This window comes from Chlamydotis macqueenii, chromosome 1 (assembly GCF_036417535.1).
Source record: "Chlamydotis macqueenii isolate bChlMac1 chromosome 1, bChlMac1.mat, whole genome shotgun sequence".
In the NCBI taxonomy this organism is placed as follows: Eukaryota; Metazoa; Chordata; class Aves; order Otidiformes; family Otididae; genus Chlamydotis; species Chlamydotis macqueenii.
Window position 1 is genome coordinate 161,547,752 of NC_141556.1, and position 21,063 is coordinate 161,568,814.

General features: G+C 37.9%; 1 protein-coding gene across 2 annotated transcripts in view; it reads right to left on the reverse strand.

Moving 5' to 3' along the window:
* GPC6 (glypican 6) overlaps window positions 1–21,063 on the reverse strand; it is a 797,727-nt gene that overhangs the window by 547,638 nt on the left and 229,026 nt on the right. For both annotated transcript variants that reach the window (XM_086771443.1, XM_086771435.1), the window contains exon 2: window positions 9,452–9,610. In XM_086771443.1, coding sequence (XP_086627569.1) covers window positions 9,452–9,610 — 159 coding nt within the window. The remainder of the gene's footprint in view (window positions 1–9,451; window positions 9,611–21,063) is intronic.

The following is a 21,063-nucleotide window of genomic DNA, read 5'->3' on the forward strand; positions in this document are numbered from 1 at the left end:
TCCATTTATTATTAACATGTCAAGAACAAATCCTAGGAAGCATCCTAGAGACAAGTATGTGTGATAGTGGGTATTCCTCATTAGCCTATTTGGAAAACTACTACAAGCACCACTCAGCTCCATTTCTTCTGCCTGGTCTCCAAACTGTTCTCATGCAGCTGTGGTTTTCCAGATATGGTACTTCAAGGTCCACGTTGGCACAGAAGAATGCCACGTGTGGTATAGGTGCACTATACAAATGGGGAATAGTTAAGAAGGTTGTATGATTTAGCGGCATCTTGCCTCTGTCCAAAATGTCACCATTCCCATTGACTGCATTGCTAGAAGAGTCTAAAGAAGTAAAACTCCAAGAATGATCGGAGTCTGGGTTAATGTGGCAAAACTGGACCAAGTAGGATGTGGCAATGTAATGAACATCACTAAACATGGAATTTTCACTGGTTCACATTTCCAGCTATTTGAAAAAAACAAACAAACAAACAAAATCTCCTCCCTTATTGATATAAAATTGGATTAGCATGATCAAGCCTATACACCTTTACTTAGACTTAAAATCTAATGTGTGAATAAGTAAGTAATAACTTCTAGGAGCTGAATATGAACATGTTTACAAGTGCACAGTGGCCTTTTAAACACCAGGTCATGTATGTTTTGGTATCAAAATAGGAAACCGATTCTCAAATACAGACCATATACAGGAAAAAGATGGCTTCTGGGCATCGCTTTAAAAAGAGGCAAATTTCACAGCTATAGCTCTCCACTGGCTGCAACTCTCTTCAGTAGGCAGCAGATCCCAGCTAGCTGGGTTTGGTAGAGTCCAAAATATCCTGAGGTATCTGAGACTCCGGGATCCACCTCAGAGCCCAGAAGCATCTTCAGCTCACGGCCAGTACTGAAACTTCATTAGGCACCAGAGAAGGTGAGACAGGTTCCCTCTGCAAGTTATTTAATGAAAGTTTAAATTACTATGTTATTTACTTGTAGGAGTGCCAGCAAGTTATGGAGCTATATGCAACAGTAGACACTGAGAAAATACCACTTTTCTGGGAGTGTTTGAGATTTGCTCATAAAGCTGACCAAATTGTTAATATCAGAAACTCATAAAAATTAAAAATGCAGTGCTGATGCTTTTCACAAATTCATAGAACTTTACTGTGCCATAAGATATACTATTGGAATAAAGTTTATTATTTTTTTCCCAATTTTTAAATGCAAATGTTGGATTTTTCAGCATTCAGCATTTATTTGAAATCCTTCAAAACACCTGAATTTACTGAAATCCAAAACTAAATCTGTATAGCATTTTGTTGACATGAAATACACATTTCAACTTCAAATCTTGCTTCTTGCTTTGTGTGGTGATTTAAACAAGGTGTTTTCTTCAAGCAATTGTTTCTAGCTTTTAAAAATTAAAAAATCCAAATAATCATTACTTACTTAGTCTTAATAGTTAATTGCTCTGAGAAAATAGTAAATTTCCAGGTCTGAATTCCTTCACGGGCATCCATTTATTGTTATGCTTTAAAAGCTTGTCATATTTTTTCCCCCCTCTCGAGATTTTACACGCTCCAAAAACTAGTTCACATCAAGCAGAGATCACCTTGTCTTCCAGTGGTAACTCCATGATGCTACCAAGCTTTGATTCAACTTTGATAAAACAAGTGTGTATAAATTGATGCCTTCCTTAAGCTGCACACCACTGTGAAAATGCTTCAATGTCAGAAGAAGGAAAAATCAGACAACAACAGAATCTATTTCCTCAGCACGGTTTTAGTACTTGCATTGTCAAGTTGCTCTTACTGGAGTAAAAATTAAATTGCATACGTTGTACCCACTCACCGAAGTTAGTACTCAAAAACTACCTCCTGTTGTCTTTTTTTGGCCATGATCTTGCCGAGATTTCATTGACTGAAAATGTCCTGTGTTACTGAAATGAGCTGTTTTCACCTCCTTCCTGCTTCACATATGTCTACTTTTTTCACTATGAGTATAGCTCTTCAAGAGCAAGGATAGCCTTTTAGCTGTGTGTTGATGAATTTCCTAACTCAGAAATAGTGAATGGCTTCTAGACGCTCCCATGATACCACAAAAATTATCAATACATAATAAATAATTTCACCAAAGAATGTTTAATTAATAACTTGCCATATATTAAAGAAGGTATATTATAGGCCTTAAGGTTTGTTGTTCATTTTATTAAAATTCTTGGTGTAGCCTCAAAGCACACTTCAAGTAGCAATGGTGTCCACCATCTGTCTCTCCACTAATATGAAGACTCTCTTCCACAAAAGCTGCACCAAATTACCCAACTAAGATTGCTCCTGTAAGCTATATACTGTCCTTTACATGATTATAGCCATAACAGCTTATGACATAGTATTTTTGGTCCTACCTCTCTTTCTCTCTCTCCTCCTTTTCCACTTAATCTCCTGCTCTGTGCATTGCCCTTACAATGTCACTGCTGTTAATCATAGGCAATAGACCTGCACATTGGTGAAACAGTCAGCTGATGTTTCAGTGAAATATCATTCTGAACGTATAAAGCACATAGGTTATAGCTAGAAGAAAATGAAAGAGTTTATTTCTCATAACGCTTGTAAATGAATCTATGCATAACCTAGGGTAAACTGACCAGGTGATGCACATAAAATAAACACATTAAGCAAAACTATTTCAGTATAATTTGGAAAAGTTGAAAATAAAGATCCGAATTTATGTAAATATCTTGAGAAGTGACCAAGTGGGAACTGCATCAGTAATATTCAGAAAAAGAACCCATGAAAAACATTATAGAGAATCAGTAAAATTTAGTGTTTCAATATATTTAGGAAAATGGGAACATTTCAATAACATAGGTGCTATCTATTGAGCCATGCGACTTTGAAGTCCCAAGATTTCAGAAATGACACCTGAATGTTCATGCAGAGTACCAACAAGTAAGAAATACCGCAGTATGGATAAGCTAGTAGGGTTTTTATCTTGGTGATCCACTTTTATTTTGTTTGTAGCAGTTTCTCCAGCAGCAACCACACTATAGTTATGGTGGTGTCACATCTAACAACAGTTGGGTTGTGAGCATGGTGTTACGCTAACCAGCTTGCCTGCACAGCGTTTATCAGCCCTCACCAGCACCGAGTGGGGCTGCCCACACAGAAACCAACTGCTACTCCTCTCTACCAGCATTTACACAGACAAGCAGCTAGATTGCACTACGGGAGTGTAGGCAGCATGTGTTTATTTTTACCTCTCAGCTATGAGTACGGAATGAGAGCTAATGTAAAGTGAGAAGGGAAGACTTCACAAGCAGTACCCATGTGGCACATCTTTCCTATTTTCTTCCTGAAGATCTGGTAGCTCTGATTTAAATATCTGATTTAAATATAATTTTATAAAATTATAAAATTGTTCATAATTACCACTTGATATAGCACAAGTGGACCTTAATATGTCTGTTTTTAAGCTATCTCTAAAAGTATTCTTATGGCACGTAGGCATATTGTTCCCTTCTCTCCCTAAAGGATCTGTCTTACTGATAAAAGTGACATTCCTATGATACTCCTCCCAGAAAAAGAGCCATTTCCACATAATTATGGTAAACCACAGAGCAGAGGTAAAAGGAAAAAAAGGGAAGCTTTAATTTTAAATAAACTCTATTAAAAGTCTTTTAGATATGAAGAGATTCAGAAAATATTTTTTTCAAATATTCCAGGACCCTTTTCATGGTACACTATTTAAGTCTGCTTTTAATTTCCCAGTTATTTGGACAACCGGCAAAAGAATTAAGAAAAGAAGGGCAGCAAAAAAAAAGAACAATGTCTGTGTATTACAGTCAAGAGATTCATTAAAAAAAAACCCCAAGATTTCTGTATTTAATGACAGTTTAAGATAACAAATGAGAAATTATAAAGCAAGAGTTCCTATTATCCAGAGTGCTAACACTATGTATGAAGACTCTTGTTTTGTGGCTTCATTTTTTATATACAGTCCTTATTTTTTATTTTTGCAGCACGGTTTTGTCCTTGCTGTGTGTCAGGTGAGCACTTACCATCAGAGTAAGAATCAGGTATGGGTAACCAAGCCTCTGACAGCTGATCATCAGAAGACTGATGTCTTTCATCAGTGTTATGGACTTGAGGCTGAGTCCTTTATTAGTTGTCCATATGCCTTTGAAGCATTTTTAGTATTTGTAAATCAGCAATTTTACTTATGTGTTAGTATTTTTAAGGCTTGGAAGCTAAGTTCAAAAAACAATTTCCATCATAAAATATTAAAAACATACACTATTCCGAGCTTCAGTGAAGATTAAATGTCATTTGAATTCAACAGGACAGTGGTTTTTTCCAACTAGCATAAGATAATAACTGACCGCCGTGGTGCTTACTTGCTTCAATATATTTAATGTCTTTTTCCCCACAAAATACTACTGAAAAAAACCCCAGAGAATTACTTTTGTAAAGGAGGAAAAAAAAACACACAAAGAGAGCCTCAAAAAATGTTTTAGATGTTTCACTCTTTTATTCAGTTCCTTGGGGTGGAATTTATCTGAACAAATGTGTAAGTCCACAGTATAGGCATCTATGTCTGAACTAAATGCCCTCTCTAATCAATGTAGAGAAAAAGCACTTCAGGGAGAGATTTTTCATGACCTATTTGAGACGTAAATGTTAGAGCAGCATGACTTGCACGTATCATTCTTTCTCGACTACAGAATGAACCTACAGGAGTACTCTATACCATGGACATCTAATATTCAGCAAGGCAAATTCTGCTTTCTGTTTAACAGGAAAATACTGGATCCCTGCCCTCTCAAAGCCTGTTTGCATTTAGCTATATCTGGACAACATGCTTTCTAACGAGATCCATTTGAGAGTGGATCATGTCCGCCTGTTCCATCACAGGGTAGCAGCTTGTCCTTTGCTTTGCAGCTTCATAAACCTGATGCAGCTGGTTAGAAGATTACATGCTCCACTGACCAGCTGCACTTACAAATGAAGCTGTGGAAGAGCAGAGAGAACAAGCCATCCAAATGCACAAAGTTAATTTCCAGCTGCAGGGAGCGTGCAGAAGACACCAGTTCCCACAGCAGTGCCATGAGACTTGACCAGGTTACAGGAATTTGCACTCCTGGTTGGAAACTGTTCTACTGGTCCAATACTTCATTTCCAAGTCTGTAGGCTTGCCGCCTCACCTCTTTGGGTTAACTTTTTGAAAAATAATTTATTTTTATTTAATGTAATTTATAAACAAATTTTGACTTAATATGTGAAACAATGATAAACAGTAATCTCAGTGCAAATCTTGCAGATTAGACTCTAAAATCACTTGTAGGCAATAGAGATTTCTCTTAGGCTATTATCAACTTTGATAGGATTTGGATTGGGTATAGAATATTTTATTTTCAAATTAATGTTTCCTGTCAAATATAAGGTGAGAGATCTTTTATCAAGAATCTCTGTAAAGTTTAGAAACTTGCACCAGATGTCCAATGAAGGCTTGCAAGCAGTTACATACTACAAGCCAGCAGATGTTACCTCTTCTTAAGGCTTCTAACTGCTCTAAGGCCTGTATTTTGGCAAGTGCAGAAGTTACCTATTGTGTTAAAACAGTAGATGAATTATATGGAAACTGTGGCCCTGCTAGCACTGTTACAGCCGAACAGTTGTGGAGTTTTAAAAAGCCACCTGCCCTGCAATGGCTTTTGCATTTGATGAGAAACACATTGCAAAGCAACACTGAAATCTTGTAACAGAAACAAAGAAAACTAAACAGAACACCACCACCTTGCACAGAACTAAAAATGGAAGTATTTGGTATCACAGCTTTAGTATGTTAGAGCCTATGTTCTGCAGCAGCACTAGAATAATAAGAGTAGGTGCATAAAGTACACAGATTATGCTGTATCCGTTTGACTTTCTCACAGTCCTTAGAAGACTCCTGCCTCCCAATCAGCTCTGATTCCCTGCTTCAGAAAAATAAAGGAAGAAAACAAAAATCTTCCTATGAAAACCATACCCTTTCATGTTCAAAGTAAGCAGAGCATGAAAAAAATATCCTGCTGAAAAGTCTGTCCTTCACCTGCCAACCATGACAGCACCAGTGCGCAAGTGGGCTCCTGTGCTGTTGCGCTCCCTCTCCTCTGCTGAAGCCCACGGAGGTCAGTGCAGCTCCAGGCATGAGCTGGGGCTCAAGTTGAGCTGGGAGGCTGGGCAGCAAGGGTGGGAGGAAGTGGGAGGAGAGGGCAGAAGACTTCCATTGACCATGCAACGGAACCTCAGTGTATTCTGACTTCCAGCATCTCCCTTATTTTCCTTTCCACACTTCTTTTGCCAAGTTTAATGAGATACTTATACCTGGCTACAAGAGTTCATCTCATTGAAGAGTTCTTACTTGATTGGCAAGTAGCTTCACAAAATATATTTTTTTGCAAGCTCCAGTATCAAGGAAAGATTCAAACCACTATTTTTCTTCAAGTTCTTTCATAAATTGAAAAAGAGAATACAGAGCGTCTGAGATGCCAGCTATTTTTGCAGGTATTGTTTTGGGGAATTAGCTTTGAAACTTTCTTTCCTGCCCTGTAATTTACTCGGCTACTGCTGGTAATGACTGTAAGAAATATAAGCAGCACTAATGGGTATGGATCATTGTTCTCCTAGACTGTAAAAAAAGGGAGCATAGGGAATGATGACCCTGTAAGACAGATCAATGCAGCTGCAGATTGGTTCTTAAGCTATTCAGGTTATTTTCCTTAAATGGCATCATGCCTCACACGTTCTGCTGAAGGCTATCCATATCCATTCAAGTTCATGACAGCTATTCTTAGATATTCTTTCATTTTTCACACCATTACCAAGACTACTACTGTACTTTTTAAAATGAGAATGAGGGACACAGTGTCTCATTTATCAGCTTCAGATCTATTTAGCCTAAATTAAAATTATTTGCTATAATTTTTCTATAGTTATTCAAAGAATTAGTGAGAAAATGTCACTGAACAGCTCTTGTCTCCTCATTAGCATTAATGACAAAACCTTTCGGTAGGGCTGGTTTCGGCTGCTGATGGAGCAATGCTTAAAAGAAATTGGCTTGTCTGTGAAACAGCTGCTCAGCAATGCCACCATGCAAGGGAATCGGTGATAATCAGACGATAGTATTACAGCTACACTGGGAGCATAATATATTTTAAGTTGTTTTGAGGCATGCAATGGGGGCGCAAGAATTGGAGCACGATAGCTTGTCTGTTGTGAGGAACAAGAAACAGCTGATCATTACATGTGTGCTTATTTGGATTAGTTCTATGCAAAGCCCTGAGGAAAAAGAAAAATCCATATCCACTAGAAATCTTAACTTCCTGTGTGCTTCCTGTCTGCCTGAAGGGCTTTTTGTTCCTTTTCCTAGTTTTTAGAAGGGTTTGTGAGTCCCATTGCTGAAACAGGTATTGCGTTCTTTGCTAGGAACATTGAGCAGCCACTGTTTCAAGGGAATTTTTCTCATTTCAAGGCTTTCTCCCTTAGACAAGATTCTCAGGAGAAGATTCTCTGGATCCTCATGTACCCATTAGTGAAATTCCAGATACTGATTTTTTTGAAATGACCATACAGTATAGCAATGCAATAGCAAATATTCTGACATGGGCAATACAGATGTAAACCTCTGCACATAAAGTTCAGCCAAGAAACAATTGGCAGCTGCTATTATGTTGTGTAGTGACTCATGCTAATTCACATTGATTGTCTAGAATATGGAAACCAAATGAAAAATACTACTGTTAGACATCTGGCTCTGAGACATCTTTGAACCTTGCATTCTATGATGAATAAAACACTTAGGAAAAAAATGAATCCAGAAGAATGGAGCAGTTAAAAGTCCCAACACAGTGACAGCCCCTTAGAAATGTGAAGGACAAATGAATAAGAAATAAGTAAGATTGTACAGGGCGTTAGAATGCAAGAACTGATTGCCAGTTAAAAGAAAGGCATCATTTATTCTGATTATAGCTGGTTCCAAAATGCTTAATATTTCTAAAGTTCTCTGTTAGAAATTTCATATTTAGCTTCTCCTGTTTGTATTTTTTTTTTACAGAAATTAGTTCTTGTAGACATTCGGAAAGTACTGCACTTCAGGTAAAATGAAATATAAAACTGACGTAGAAATTATGTAGGAACATTGCCAGGAGAACATTGCCTTTCAGCTCAGCACTGGTAAGGCCACCTTTGGAGTACTGGGTGCAGGTCTGGGCTCCCCACTGCAGGAGAGATGTGGACATGCCTGGTACAGCAGAAAAATATTGCAGAAATCTACAAGACCTTCCATGTCTCCCAAGGAAGAAATTTTTTACGGTGAAGGTGGTGGAACACTGGAACAGGTTGTCCAGAGAGGTGGTAGACGCCCCATCCCTGGAAACATTCGAGCCCAGGTTGGACAGGCTCAGAGCAATCTGATCTAGTAGATTTCCCTGCTTCCTGCAGAAGAGTTGGACTAAATGACTCTTAAAAGTCCCTTCCAACTCTACATGTTCTATGATACTATGTAACTTTCAATAATGTGTAAAATGATATAAAGGCCTACACGAACAAGTGTAGTTTTCCTGCACCTGTTTGCGGGCTTTCTACCTACATGCAAAGATATAGCTCTGCAATCCTCTTTGCAATGCCAATTTATACGTTTTAGTGCCAGAATCTTTCCTACTTACACATATACAGACATGCTCATGGGGCACATTCAACGCAAACACAGATTTCATATTTAAATAAAGTCAACACCGAATATTCTGAAGCTCTTTTACCCTTTGCATTTTGCAAATTGTGACACAAAGTGATCTAACAAAGGTCTTACAAAGGCTGAAGAGTTTGCAGCACTGATTAGAGACAAACAAAAATCCCAAACTGTCCTTGTCAATTTTTTTCTAGATATAAAACATGTGTTCGATACTGCTTAAGTGGCTTGCATGACAATTCCTCTCAACTGAGGATGGAGTGTTTGGAAGCTAGAAGCCCTCTAAGAGGCTCCGTACATCACTAGAAATCATGCAGGGAAAAAATGCAGTCTTAAGGCTACAAAAAGGCAGACTGAAAAAAAATACTGCTTTGCAGTAACAAAAATTATGGGAGATCCACAGTTCATCTTGGAACAGTGAACATAATTGCAAACCTAAATTTTGCATTTGAAACTAGGAGACAAAAATTATAAACCTCTCTATGCATATCTAATATCTTTTTTCAACATTAGCCAAGCCTGCAGGCGCTTAACAGTCCAATTCTTGATGTTATTGTAATTAAAGGCAATACTCACAAGGCTGATAAGCATACCAGCTGTAAGTTAACCCTTATCTTAGCCAAACTGACAACTGCAATATGGTATCTAAGCATAAAATAAAAAACCACTGGAATTCATTCTGGATAACTGACTTTTAAATCCCATAACCTTGAAAATAAGTAAATTATATCCAGCCTACCGTCAAACTTCTTGTGCCGGGATACAAAAGTGGTGCGTACAAAGTGACTTGTCTCCTCCACTAAGTTTTCAAACTCCAGTTTGCTCTGTTGGCTTAATTTGTCCTCCATTTCTGAGGTGCAACATGTATATTCCTGAGGGCAGATTCTCAAATGTTCCCCTGGAATCACAAGAAAAAAAGGAATTAGAAATATTTGAGTACAGACGGAAATGGGTCAGAACCAAATATACATACCCAAAGAGCTCTTTAAGGCTTGCCCACTTGATTGGGAACACTTTGAATCTATATCAACAACTTTGCCATAGTTGGACATTTCTCAGACAGGAGGGGAGATACACTTTGCAGAGTTGTTTTGGTACAAAAAAGGTAGAACTATCTCACATCAAAAGTGAGTCCTCACGCTGAAGAAGCCTTTGTCATAAACGGACATAGACTTAAAAATTCAAAGACAATTGCTTGCTTTCTATTTGTTTCAAAATGCCTGGAGAAACACCTAGAGAGATGACCTGTTCCAAGTCATCTGAGCTGTCTTACTGTCAAAACCTGAAACACAAAAATTATGTATTTCTGTAAATAGGTCCCACTTGCCCAAATGCAACAAAACATTTCTCCCCCTTTACCCTTCCTTCCCTTCTGCTGGACTAAGTGTATTTTAATGACTCTGTTTGGGTGCCACATGTTTTCTTGGGCAGCACTTCTTGTCAGACCGAGCAACTGCTCTGCTGAGTAGGAGAAAGCAATGAAGAGTTTAATTAACGCTTATGTTATATGAAAATGCAATGTAAAAGGTAATGAAAGCCTCTTATTTAATTCAATAGATTTATCTCTTGAAGCACTGTGCCAGTTCTTCTGACAATATTGCTTTCTTCAGTACAATTTGCAAGTGGAAACCAATTCTTTAGCTCATGAAATTAAAATGGTCTGTTATTACATGAAATGTGAATTTCCAATTGACACCGTACTATGGGTGTCAGAAACATTTAGCTCAGTTTGTACAAAGGCAGGAAATTCTACCATTCCCTCTTGAGAACTAAAAAGAATGATCTGTCTCTATGATTAAAGTTACTTGTAAGGCAATGAAAACATTTAGCTTTCTGTACACCGAACCCTGATTAAAAATCCCTCTGCAAATCTCTTAAAGGTGAAAATAAAATGATATACAAAGCCCAAGGGTTAAATAAATACTGGGGACCTGATTCTCATTTATATTGAGGCTTCTTTCTACCACTGCTGAGCCATAAAGAAGATTTAAATGCAATTTATACCTACTTTAAGGCTACTTTTCACCATTCTTATTATATAGTGAGGAGAATCAGGCCCTAAGGTTTACGATTCCCACAGGTATAATACATTTAGCTGCTGCATCATTTTGGAAACAGCATCAAAAAGAGGTTTGCACGTGCTTAGAATAAACATCATCTGGAGTTTGGCCTCACCTTATTCAAATTTCTGTTTCAGTTTTTGAATGAAGTCTTTTAATTTGAAATCTAGTCATTCCTCAACCTGGACCCATCACCTCTGTCTTAATTTGTTTTTTTTTTTTTTTTTTTTTTCCTGCAAGAGTTCATAATTTATAAACTGTAATGCCATGAGATTTCTTTTAGCAGTCTCAAGACTTTTTAAAAGCTCACAGCTATACATCTTCAGGAATGATAATTTCCTTATTATCAGTTACTGTTTGGCAGTAGTACCTACAAGTCCCAGCCATGTCCAAAAGCACCATGATATAAAACATCGTACAAACCTGGAAAAATAGATACCCCATGACCATCAAAATATTGTAAAGATTGTGTCCCATGTCTAGTACACCCTCCCAACACAATAAATTAATTCCTCTCCATTCCCAAAATCACTGAACTAAGCTATAAACAACACATACAGGGACTGGTGAGCCAGCTGCTGTTAAACATAAATGATAGTGGCAAAATAATGATTGCCTTGCCCTCTACATTGCTGTCACATTAAACTGAAACTATACAACAGCTAACGTGACTGTGGAGGTACCATAAGACACAATATGAATTATTTTAGTAATAGTAATATTATGAGTTTTTGATAGATATCAGAAACACAAGGAAAGATGAAGTATTGTGTCATTAGAAGCAGTGCTGTGTGCTTGATTAAATTAAAAAAAAAAGCAAAACCCAACTCATCCATAATGTCTGTAACCCCCTTCCTCGATAAACCCAGGGGTTTTTTTTCTCATTGAAAAGCACTAGGTAGACCTGCCATCCCAGTTCCAGCCACAGTGGTGGTTTATGCCTTCTATAATATTAATGTCGTCTAGTGGTGTGGCAGTCAAGAATTTTTATAAAATTCCATTTTCTTTCCTCTATTGATTTCAAGGGTTTTTTCTTTCTCTTCTATCTGTCTCTGTTTTTCAGAATTGCCAGACTATCAGCTGAACCAATGCTAATCATGATGGCACTGTGCTTAGTTAGTAACAGCCATAGGTCTAGATTTTTAAGACATTATCTTATGCTAAGTATTATGACAAATTAAAGCATATTGAACTCAGTCTAGCAGTCATTTTTGTAGCAATATTAATTTCTCTCTTGGTTATTTATTTACAGTCTTACTTTCTCTTTGCTACAAAAAAATGACTTCCCACCTTGGCTGCTACAAATTCATTCAGACTCCTACTGCACTTATTTCTAACACATATATTTTCTTTAAGCTTCTTTTCTTTTTTAATTCACTGGATCTTCATTCACTCGTTAAGGTCTTGACTGCTGAAATATGAAAGTCATATTTATGAGAAAGGCTCACAACTTCTACACTACCTCATTGCTTTCCTCTACTAATGATATATCTTCCGAAATCATCTATACTAACCATTTTGGTAGAAAGAATTAATAATGTAAATACTGTGCTACTCTTCATATTCTGCTTCAAGATTTTTTTCCTCCACCTCTTTCCTGCACTGGATGCTCAGGTCAGATTATAGATAAAGCAAAAGCATTTCCCATTGCTCTGTGCCAATGGAGCATTCACAGACCTAAGAGGTTCAAGTATACTCTGCGAAGATGAAGTCTTTAGAAATTGTGGCTCATAAGCCCTAGCATGTTTGTGCTGGCCACAGCTGGCTGCAGCTCCCAAAGGCTCATAACTCGGACATAAACTTGGGCCCTTTCCTGGGAATGCCGAATGAAGACTCTTTGACAAACAGTCATTTCTGTATGCTTAATCTTAATTTCCTTTTTAAAAGCAGTGATTACCATTTTGTGTTTCTTCTTATTAAACCTCCAACTCATGTTAGAACTTCCAGGTCATTAATTCACTCCTTGGACAAAAAAAAGTGGACACGATTTTCTCAAAACAAAAGTAGACTTTTTTTTTTAATTAATTGGTGTGTGCTTTGTTTTGTTTTGTTTTGTTTTGTTTTTTTTTTTCTTTTGTGCAACTCTGTGATGTAACAGACTGCTTGGACTGGAAATAACTCTGCAGGCTATATTTGATTGCACTTCCTCTATTTCCCTGAACAGGATCATTTACCATTTGCATTTTCTAATATATTGTTCTGTTAGTCTAAAAGGAGCTTAATTACTGATTTGTGTATTTACACACCTTAAGTATTTTGCAGGCTGAAAATGTGCTCATAGCTAATGTACCAATTCTTGCCCTGGGAAACTCCATATGGTCTACGTTCTTATGCTAATTTTAGCAAAGATTTTAATGGCACAAGTGGCATTGCGTACAACTGACTCGTTTTTCCTTGTTGCACATGGTGTCTCCCCAGACAAGTTTGACAGAATGCAGTTACGCCGCACTAGCAGTTTGCCAGACTACACGCGTATTAACTCAGCAGCTCCCAGCGACCTACCACAACTCTTCTAACCACCGTTTCCAGCTGAAGATGCTGACCTGCATATGTCTCCTCATGTGGCTTATGTTATATAAATCAAATCAATCGCCTACAACAAATTCAGCTACCAGTATCCAATTTCAGTTTTATTACAGCTGTAATCTCACACCTGCCTTCACATGATCCAAATTGGCAAGTTTTGCAGTGGAATTTGGCAATCCTGCTAGCATGTTGCTTTGAAGTGTGATAAAACAATTTATAAAGCACTTGGTTTATATTCAGATATATTGCAGTTTCGTGTCCCCAGAACATGCTACAAACCTCACAAGCGTCTTCAGAACTTTCAAGCTGAAGAAATGCTTCCACTGTGTATCAAAATGCCAGAACTGATTTGAGCGTGGTAACTACTCGCAGAAGATACAATCTGAAGGAGCAGTAAACCCTATGGAATATAACACTACCCTTAACAATTTCAGTACCAGATTTCTTGAACACCTGATGCAAGTATGTGTTACATTATTAGAACCGGAAGCATGATCACAGAAAATATTTCACATTAGCCAGAAATTTTTACGGGTCATGTTGCAAGTCTAACAATTTCAGAAACATTCTTTCCGAGGTAGTCGATATTTTATAGTTTCTATTCTAATAATAAATTTAACAACCTGATATTGTTCTGTTGACAGAATGGTAGGACTAACTGTATGACTGGTGAGAAGAGAAACATACAGTCATCACACTGCTTTGTAAATCCAGCAATGAATAAATGTTAATAAATAAAAGAGGTAAATTTAAGGTGTACTCTCAAACTTGGTCACCCTGTATTCATCAACAGAGCCTAAAGGAACAGCAGACAGCTCTTCATCCTTCGTTCTGCAGATCAGATTAATGTGATTGCACTTTGCCATTAACCATATTCTTTAAAATTAGAAATACTTGCTTCAGACCTGCTCATATTCAGCCATTTGTGGAGAAGGCAGTGTACTTTAATAAGAATATGACATTTAACAAAGCAAAGTACAAAGTCCTGCACCTGGGAGGAACAAGCAAAGAGCCCAGTACTGTCTAGGATATATGCAGCTGTGGAGCAGCCTTGCTGAAAAGGACCTGGGCTCCTGGTGGACAACAAGGTCAACACGAGTCAGCCGTGCACCACAGCAGCAGCAAAGGCAAATTAGATTCTGGGCTGCATCTTCAGGGGAATTACTAGCAGAGACAGAGACACAATCATCCCGTTGGCAGGCTGCACCTGGAGCACTGTGTCCTCTTCTGGTCCCCACAGTTCAAGGAAGATGTGGACAGACTGGAGAGTGTCCAAAGGAGGGCCATGAAGGTGATCAAAGGGATGGAGAACCTGCCCTGTTTGTAAAGACTGAAGGAGTTAGGAGTTCTTGGAGAAGAGAAGACTCAGGGGGGACCTCATCACAGTATTCCAGTAATTAAAGGGCAGGTACAAAGAGGAGAGAGGCTCTCTCTTCAAAAGGAGCTACATGGGCAACAGGTAGAAGCTGCACCAGAAGAGATTTCACCTCAAGATACGAAAGCCATTTTTTACAGTGAGAACAATCAATCACTGGAACAACCTTCCCAGGGATGTGGTGGAGTCCCCATTGCTGAAGGTTTTTAAGATGTGAGTGGACAGGGTGCTAGTTAATCCCATCTAGGCTCCTATTCCCACAATGCCTTGGACCAGATGGTCTCTCAGGATCCCTTCCAGCCTGGGCTGTTCTATGGCACTTCAGAGCTTCCTACCTCTCAGAATTATAAAGGACTGGAACAGTTGGAGTTTTGTTTCTAAATTAACATTTTCCACCTCATTTTCTACATATTTTAAAAACTATTTTAAACAATATTTTAAATTCTTTTAAAAATATGATTAATGGAGTTAAAACAAAAATCTCATTCAGCTTTAACCCTTGCCCACTGCTTTGAGATTTGGATCATTTTCTATATGGGTGATGATGTTTCTGAAAACTTGCTTTTTGAGGTTTTCAATTTAAGTGCTCTATTGGTGAAATCAGGAGCATGGGAGAACCCTTAATGATCACATTACCAATTTCCTATTATAGAAAACTATTTTCCTCCAATACACTTATATCCTTCTGTCACTCATATAACAAAGAGAAAAGAGTGCAGTAGAAAAATTTGACTCACAACCATCTTTAACTTAAAACAAAAACCCGAACAGCAGTATCATGTTTTCTGCACTAACTTATTTAGCAGTTAAAATTAAATTAGAAACATGAGTTTCATCATTTCAGCCAATATTCAAATAGTGGAAATTAAAATATCATTTTGTTGGACAAAACCTGTTCCCTAACCAAAAAGTCCTAAGGCTTTTTCTGACTTTGTAATTATCTTCTCTGTGGGGTATAACAGCCCTGCAAGCAGCCTCTGTAAAATTGCACCTGACATTCAAGTCGCAGAATTGAACTTTTCTACTCAAACTAAAAGGAAACAGATTATGTTTTAAATTAATTTCATTGTAATATTGGCCTGGCAAGTGATGACGGGAGCAATATTTGCACAGAGAATTACAGTTGAAGGAAGGGAGGGAAAGCTGCCTGTAACATACAGATCATGTCATCAGACGCAGCTCTCCTAAATGTAATCAACGTAATATTGAACTTGAAAAATTTGTGTGTCCAGTGGACTCCAATAAACCTGCACAACTACACCATGAAAGAATATGACTCGTTTGTTTGCCTTGGACCCAAATCATCTTTGCTCAGATTTCTTTTGTTCCTTGAGTGCTTTGAGGTCAATTAAAAACCGAATGCCTTCCAAACAGACTGATAATTAGTTAACAGTCTCTTCATCACGGGTCCCATAGGGAACATTCATTTACAAGAAGCCCTGACCCTGTTGTCCTTGGGAAGCCCTCAGTAATAAGTTACAGAAGCGGAGGCCAAGGCAAACCTGTTCAGACTAGGACTGTACAGATGCTAAAGAAAGAGCTGAAATCCCTAGAGTCTTCCTAACTAAACTCCTAGAAGCAGTACCACTACTCCAACACTCAAGCTCATTTTATTTTCCAAGCATACACAGTCAGACAATTGGTTTTTGATAGCGCAGTTTGTGAGAAGAATCTTTAGTTACCTCTTGGGGGGTGTATTACTGGTGCTGTGCTCAGTGCCTTGTGGAAAGCAAACGGTAAGGCTGTGATTCAGCACTGTGTAGCTTCATCATCTTGCTGGGTACATGGCTGCAATTTTCTGCTTTCAAAGCATGTTTCCACCTGGGAATGACAACCAACTTCCCCTCCCCGCCCTTGCAGCTGATTTTCGCTGTTTATTATGTCCCCTACTATAATAGTAGAAATATCTTCTACAGCATTACAGTGTGAAGTAGAATACAAGGAGCACATCACTTTATCATGACCATAAAACAAACTGCAAGCAGGTTTTGTATTTCAGCTGCTCTCAGAACAATTTTATTATGAAAATAACAGGATGAAATTGTACACGTTCATGCATTTATAAAGATTTTAATCAACATTTGTCACATAACACTGAAATCCAAAGATGTAACAGCAGCACATGATGTATAGGAGACAGATTTACATCACTTCATTCATGTACCCACAGAAGTACAATCACAGCGTGAGGCTAACTCCTAAAACAAACCCTTAAGATAGTTGCACCATTACTAATATACACGCAGCAAAAGTTAAAGCTCCATGAGCTACAGTCGTGCCATTTGATTGCGCTGTCAAGTGTACTTTAAAGCCTTTTAGATCCCTTCCTGATCAGTGCATTGTCATGTAGAAAATCCATGTTTCTAAAACATTAAACTTAGCAACAACTGCTTAAAAGTCTTCAATCACAGTGCTCTGCTCTTATTCATAAGGCTTCAGTATGGAAGTTTTGAGTCACCATCCCTGGAGATATTTAAAAGATGTTTAGACATGGCGCTTAGGGACATGGCTTAGTGGTGGACTTGGCAGTGTTAAGTTAATGGTTGCACTCGATGATCTTAAGGATCTTTCCAAACCAAAATTATTCTATGATTCTAACAATCAATTATAGCAGGGCTCTTCAAAGGTCAAAGGACTCTGGGTTCAGGGAGCCTGGCCAAGCAGGCATTACATTGTCCTTGACTTTAAGAGGTCCCCTGACCTGAAGGAGAACACAGGGCAGGTGTGCCCTGCACTGCTGATGCTGCAAGCCTGGGGGCATAGGCAGTCCTGCAGTCTAACAAAAAAAAAAAAAAACCTGCTTACAATATAATGATATTTCTTTAAGTCAATATTTTCTAACAGAAAACTTTTAGCTCACAGTAATTAACAGAAACGATGCTTCCATGATATCAGCCAGCCACAGTAATCGCTGCCAAAAGGAAAATGAAAGCTTTTTAGAGCAGAGGATAGTAGCTTAGCTGCAACAATTGTAGATTTCCACTCTTCCCAATAGTGCTTGAGATATGAATCTGAATTGTTAGTCCTATGCAGTGGGGGTTTTTGTTTGTGTTTTTTTTTTTTCTATTGGATTTAGACACACACACAAAAAGACTAAACAAGTTTTTAATGTCTTTTTATTTACTTTTCTCAATGCCCTCTATGGCCTGTGATACTTGGCAAGAGTCAGGATCTTTAAAAATCAATAATTGAATGTAACAGAGTTTCTTGCCCTTCAAGTGTTTTAATATTAAAGGTTTGACCTTTATGATTAAAGATCGGCTTGGAAGGAAATCCCTGTCTATATCTGAAGTCTTCTCTTACATAACTGTATTTCTGAATGGATATTTTTGACTGCAAAAATAAAAGACTTCTGTGCACTTTTATAGACTTAATCAAAGCATTTAAATATAGAAGGATACAGTAATAAGCTAGACAGGTTCCATCAGTCTCTTAGAGAATTACTGTTGCCTTATTAATATGCATTTTTGGCACATTTATCCAGTAAAATCACAGCTTTTGACTGGCTGCTTACAGCAGTGACCTCTGGTTAACTTGTGATTACCTTGCATCCCAGACTTCTGGAAAAAAAAAAACCAAAACAACCACCAACTTTTTTCTTTATTTATTTACTGAAAGAACATTACATTCTGGGTCTGATAGGCACTGTATTTTCCTTGAAGACGCTTGATAATCCTTCATTAAGGTTAAATGGGCTACTTCCTATAACGATGATGACAAGGCTCTCTTTAGTCCTATTTACTCTGTGCACTTCAGCTGACATAATATGGACAGATACCACCCAAAGAGAATCTTTGTCTCATGGAGGAAACTCTCTGCAGATCCATAGCAGATGGCGCCAGGAATAAAGCAGGCAAAGACTATGTCATAGTTGTTTGTGCTTACTTTCTGTAGTATGAGGAGGAATCTAAGGTATCTGTCTAAATTCAGAGCCCCTTGAATACATTCGCTCTTGGTTTCTTCTTTCAGTAACTGCTCAAAATAAGGCATTCCCTGGCCTCTGCTGCATGGATGGAGCCACAGTAAGATGTATCACAGTAACGACAGGTGGACATTCAAAGAAATCTCCAAGTACGTCTGTGCAAATCTCAAATGATTTTGCCCACCTTACCCCAAAAAATGGTCAAAAACCAACTCTAAAACATAAAAATGTGCAAGCCTGCTTTGCAGATGCAGCTACAGTTCTTCCAAGTCTTACTATTATCTCCGGAGGTCTAAATCCAAGGACATCTCATTCCCTGTGGAGTGTCTATTGCCTTCCCTGGGTGCCTTGGGTTAAACAGGTTGAATTTGCCTTGCTTTCTTGCCCTCCCTTCCCCTCCCCTCCCATCTCCTCCAGCAAGGCTGTCCTTGGAGGGAGCCCTGCAGCCTTCACTGCCAAGGGGGGGCTGTGCAGTGTGCTGCTGTCCCTGTCCCAAAACAAAAGTGCTTTCTGAGTGATAGCAGTGACCATTCACACCCATAACAGGGAGTAGCTATGGTTACCTACAGAAATCTCTGCAAACAGCATGAATAAATCTGTAAAATAAGAGCTAGGTCAACACACACATAATTCCAATATGAATCATGTATATTTGTGAAAGAGTTTTTTTTTTTTTTAATTTTTGAATGGATTGTATAGTTCTACTCTAGGCCCAACAGCAGCAGTAGTAAATATATTAAAGTACCTTTTTTTGGTACTGTGTTGGGCTAATGCATGCCTAAAATCTTTTGCCTGGAATATTTTTCTTTTGTTACTTTGGCAAAAAACATGAAAAGAGGAAAAAAAAGTACCAGACAATACCCTGAAGTTTTTCTTTAAATATGATTTACTAGTAATTGCTAAATTCTAGTAATATTGATATCTTCAGTCAACAGTATTGACTTTTACTGTCATTAAAATTATTTTTAATAGAAAATGTCCTAATAAAACCCTCATTATGCTTTTCCTTATAACTCTTATTATTGACTAGCAAAAGAAGGTCATGTATATATTTTATTTTCCTTGTATATCACAAATATAGGTATAAAAGATGGCATAAAAGTATAGATATAGATATATAGGTATAAAAGTTTCAGTTAAGGAATATATCTAGTAAACTATATGTGTAAATGACATTAAATTGTCTTTTCCAGTCTTTCCCAAGTATCTGTCTCCTTAGGAAGTAAAGCTAATGTCTGTAATTACAGAGAAGGGAAAAAAAAAGAGTTATCTGGTAAACTGTATAAAGCAACTAACGCAAGGTCTCCACCAACGGTCACAGGAATGGCTCTTCTATTTTCATATGACGTTAAGCCAGACAACCATGTCTCATTTCTCGAATATCTGTCTACCTAGACTCTCTTTCCTGGTTTGATTTATGGGCAATAAGGAGATATCAGAAGGTAGAACTTCACTCTGGGATGGTGATTTAAAAAATCAGGCTGGAAATAGTATGTACAAAAGAAGAAAACTTGTACAAAACTATATATGGAATCATAGAACCATAGAATCCTTTCGGTTGGAAAAGACCCTTAAGATCATCAAGTCCAACCATTAACAATTAACCATTAATGAAAAGCTCAGCAGGAAAAAATATAGTTCTTGTAAATCTGTTGAAAGCCATTCTCAGAAAATTTGGAGTCAAGTTTGGTTGCTTCTGTAATGAAAAAAAATACCAAGACTGGACTGCTTACAATGCATTTATGAGCTAAGGTAACAAATCACGTTCTCTAAAAGCTAAGACTCAGTCATCAACAAAACAAGTCAGAATGGTTTATGAAAAAGATATCGTCGTAGTTCAGCCCCAACGGGGACCAGACCACGCAGTCTCTCTCTCACTCCCCCCACTCTCCGAGAGAATAGGAGGAGATTTGACAAACAAAAGAAAACCAGAAAAAAAAACAAACACGCGGGTTGAGATTGAACAAAAAATAAATTTAACAGTAATGTCAGAAGAAAACAAGACAGTGATGGAACACAAATACAGTACAATAGCTCACAACAGATCTCCACATCCAGTCTCTTCCAAGTAGCAGGGGGCCTCCCTTCAGCACCCTCCTCACTTATATACTGAGCATGATGTCAGATGGGATGGAATAGCCCTTTGGCTAATTTGGGTAAATTAACCCCAGCTGTTAGCTAATTAGTTAACTATCCCAGCCATAGGGGCTACCAGCTTCAGTTCTCCACCCAGCTCAGGTAAATATTAACTCTACCCTGGCCAGAACCAGGACAAATATACACAAAAATACACACATCTGCCAGTAAATAACCTCTTCACTAAGCTGGTGCTTTTCTAAGTTACAAATTAGGGATTCGTGATCCTGATAAAAACAATATACTACTGGTTAATAGCTTTCATGGCATTTTGTGTTTTAAAAAGAGATTTATAGGTTTATAATGAGGAATGTTATAGTGCAGGTGCTATT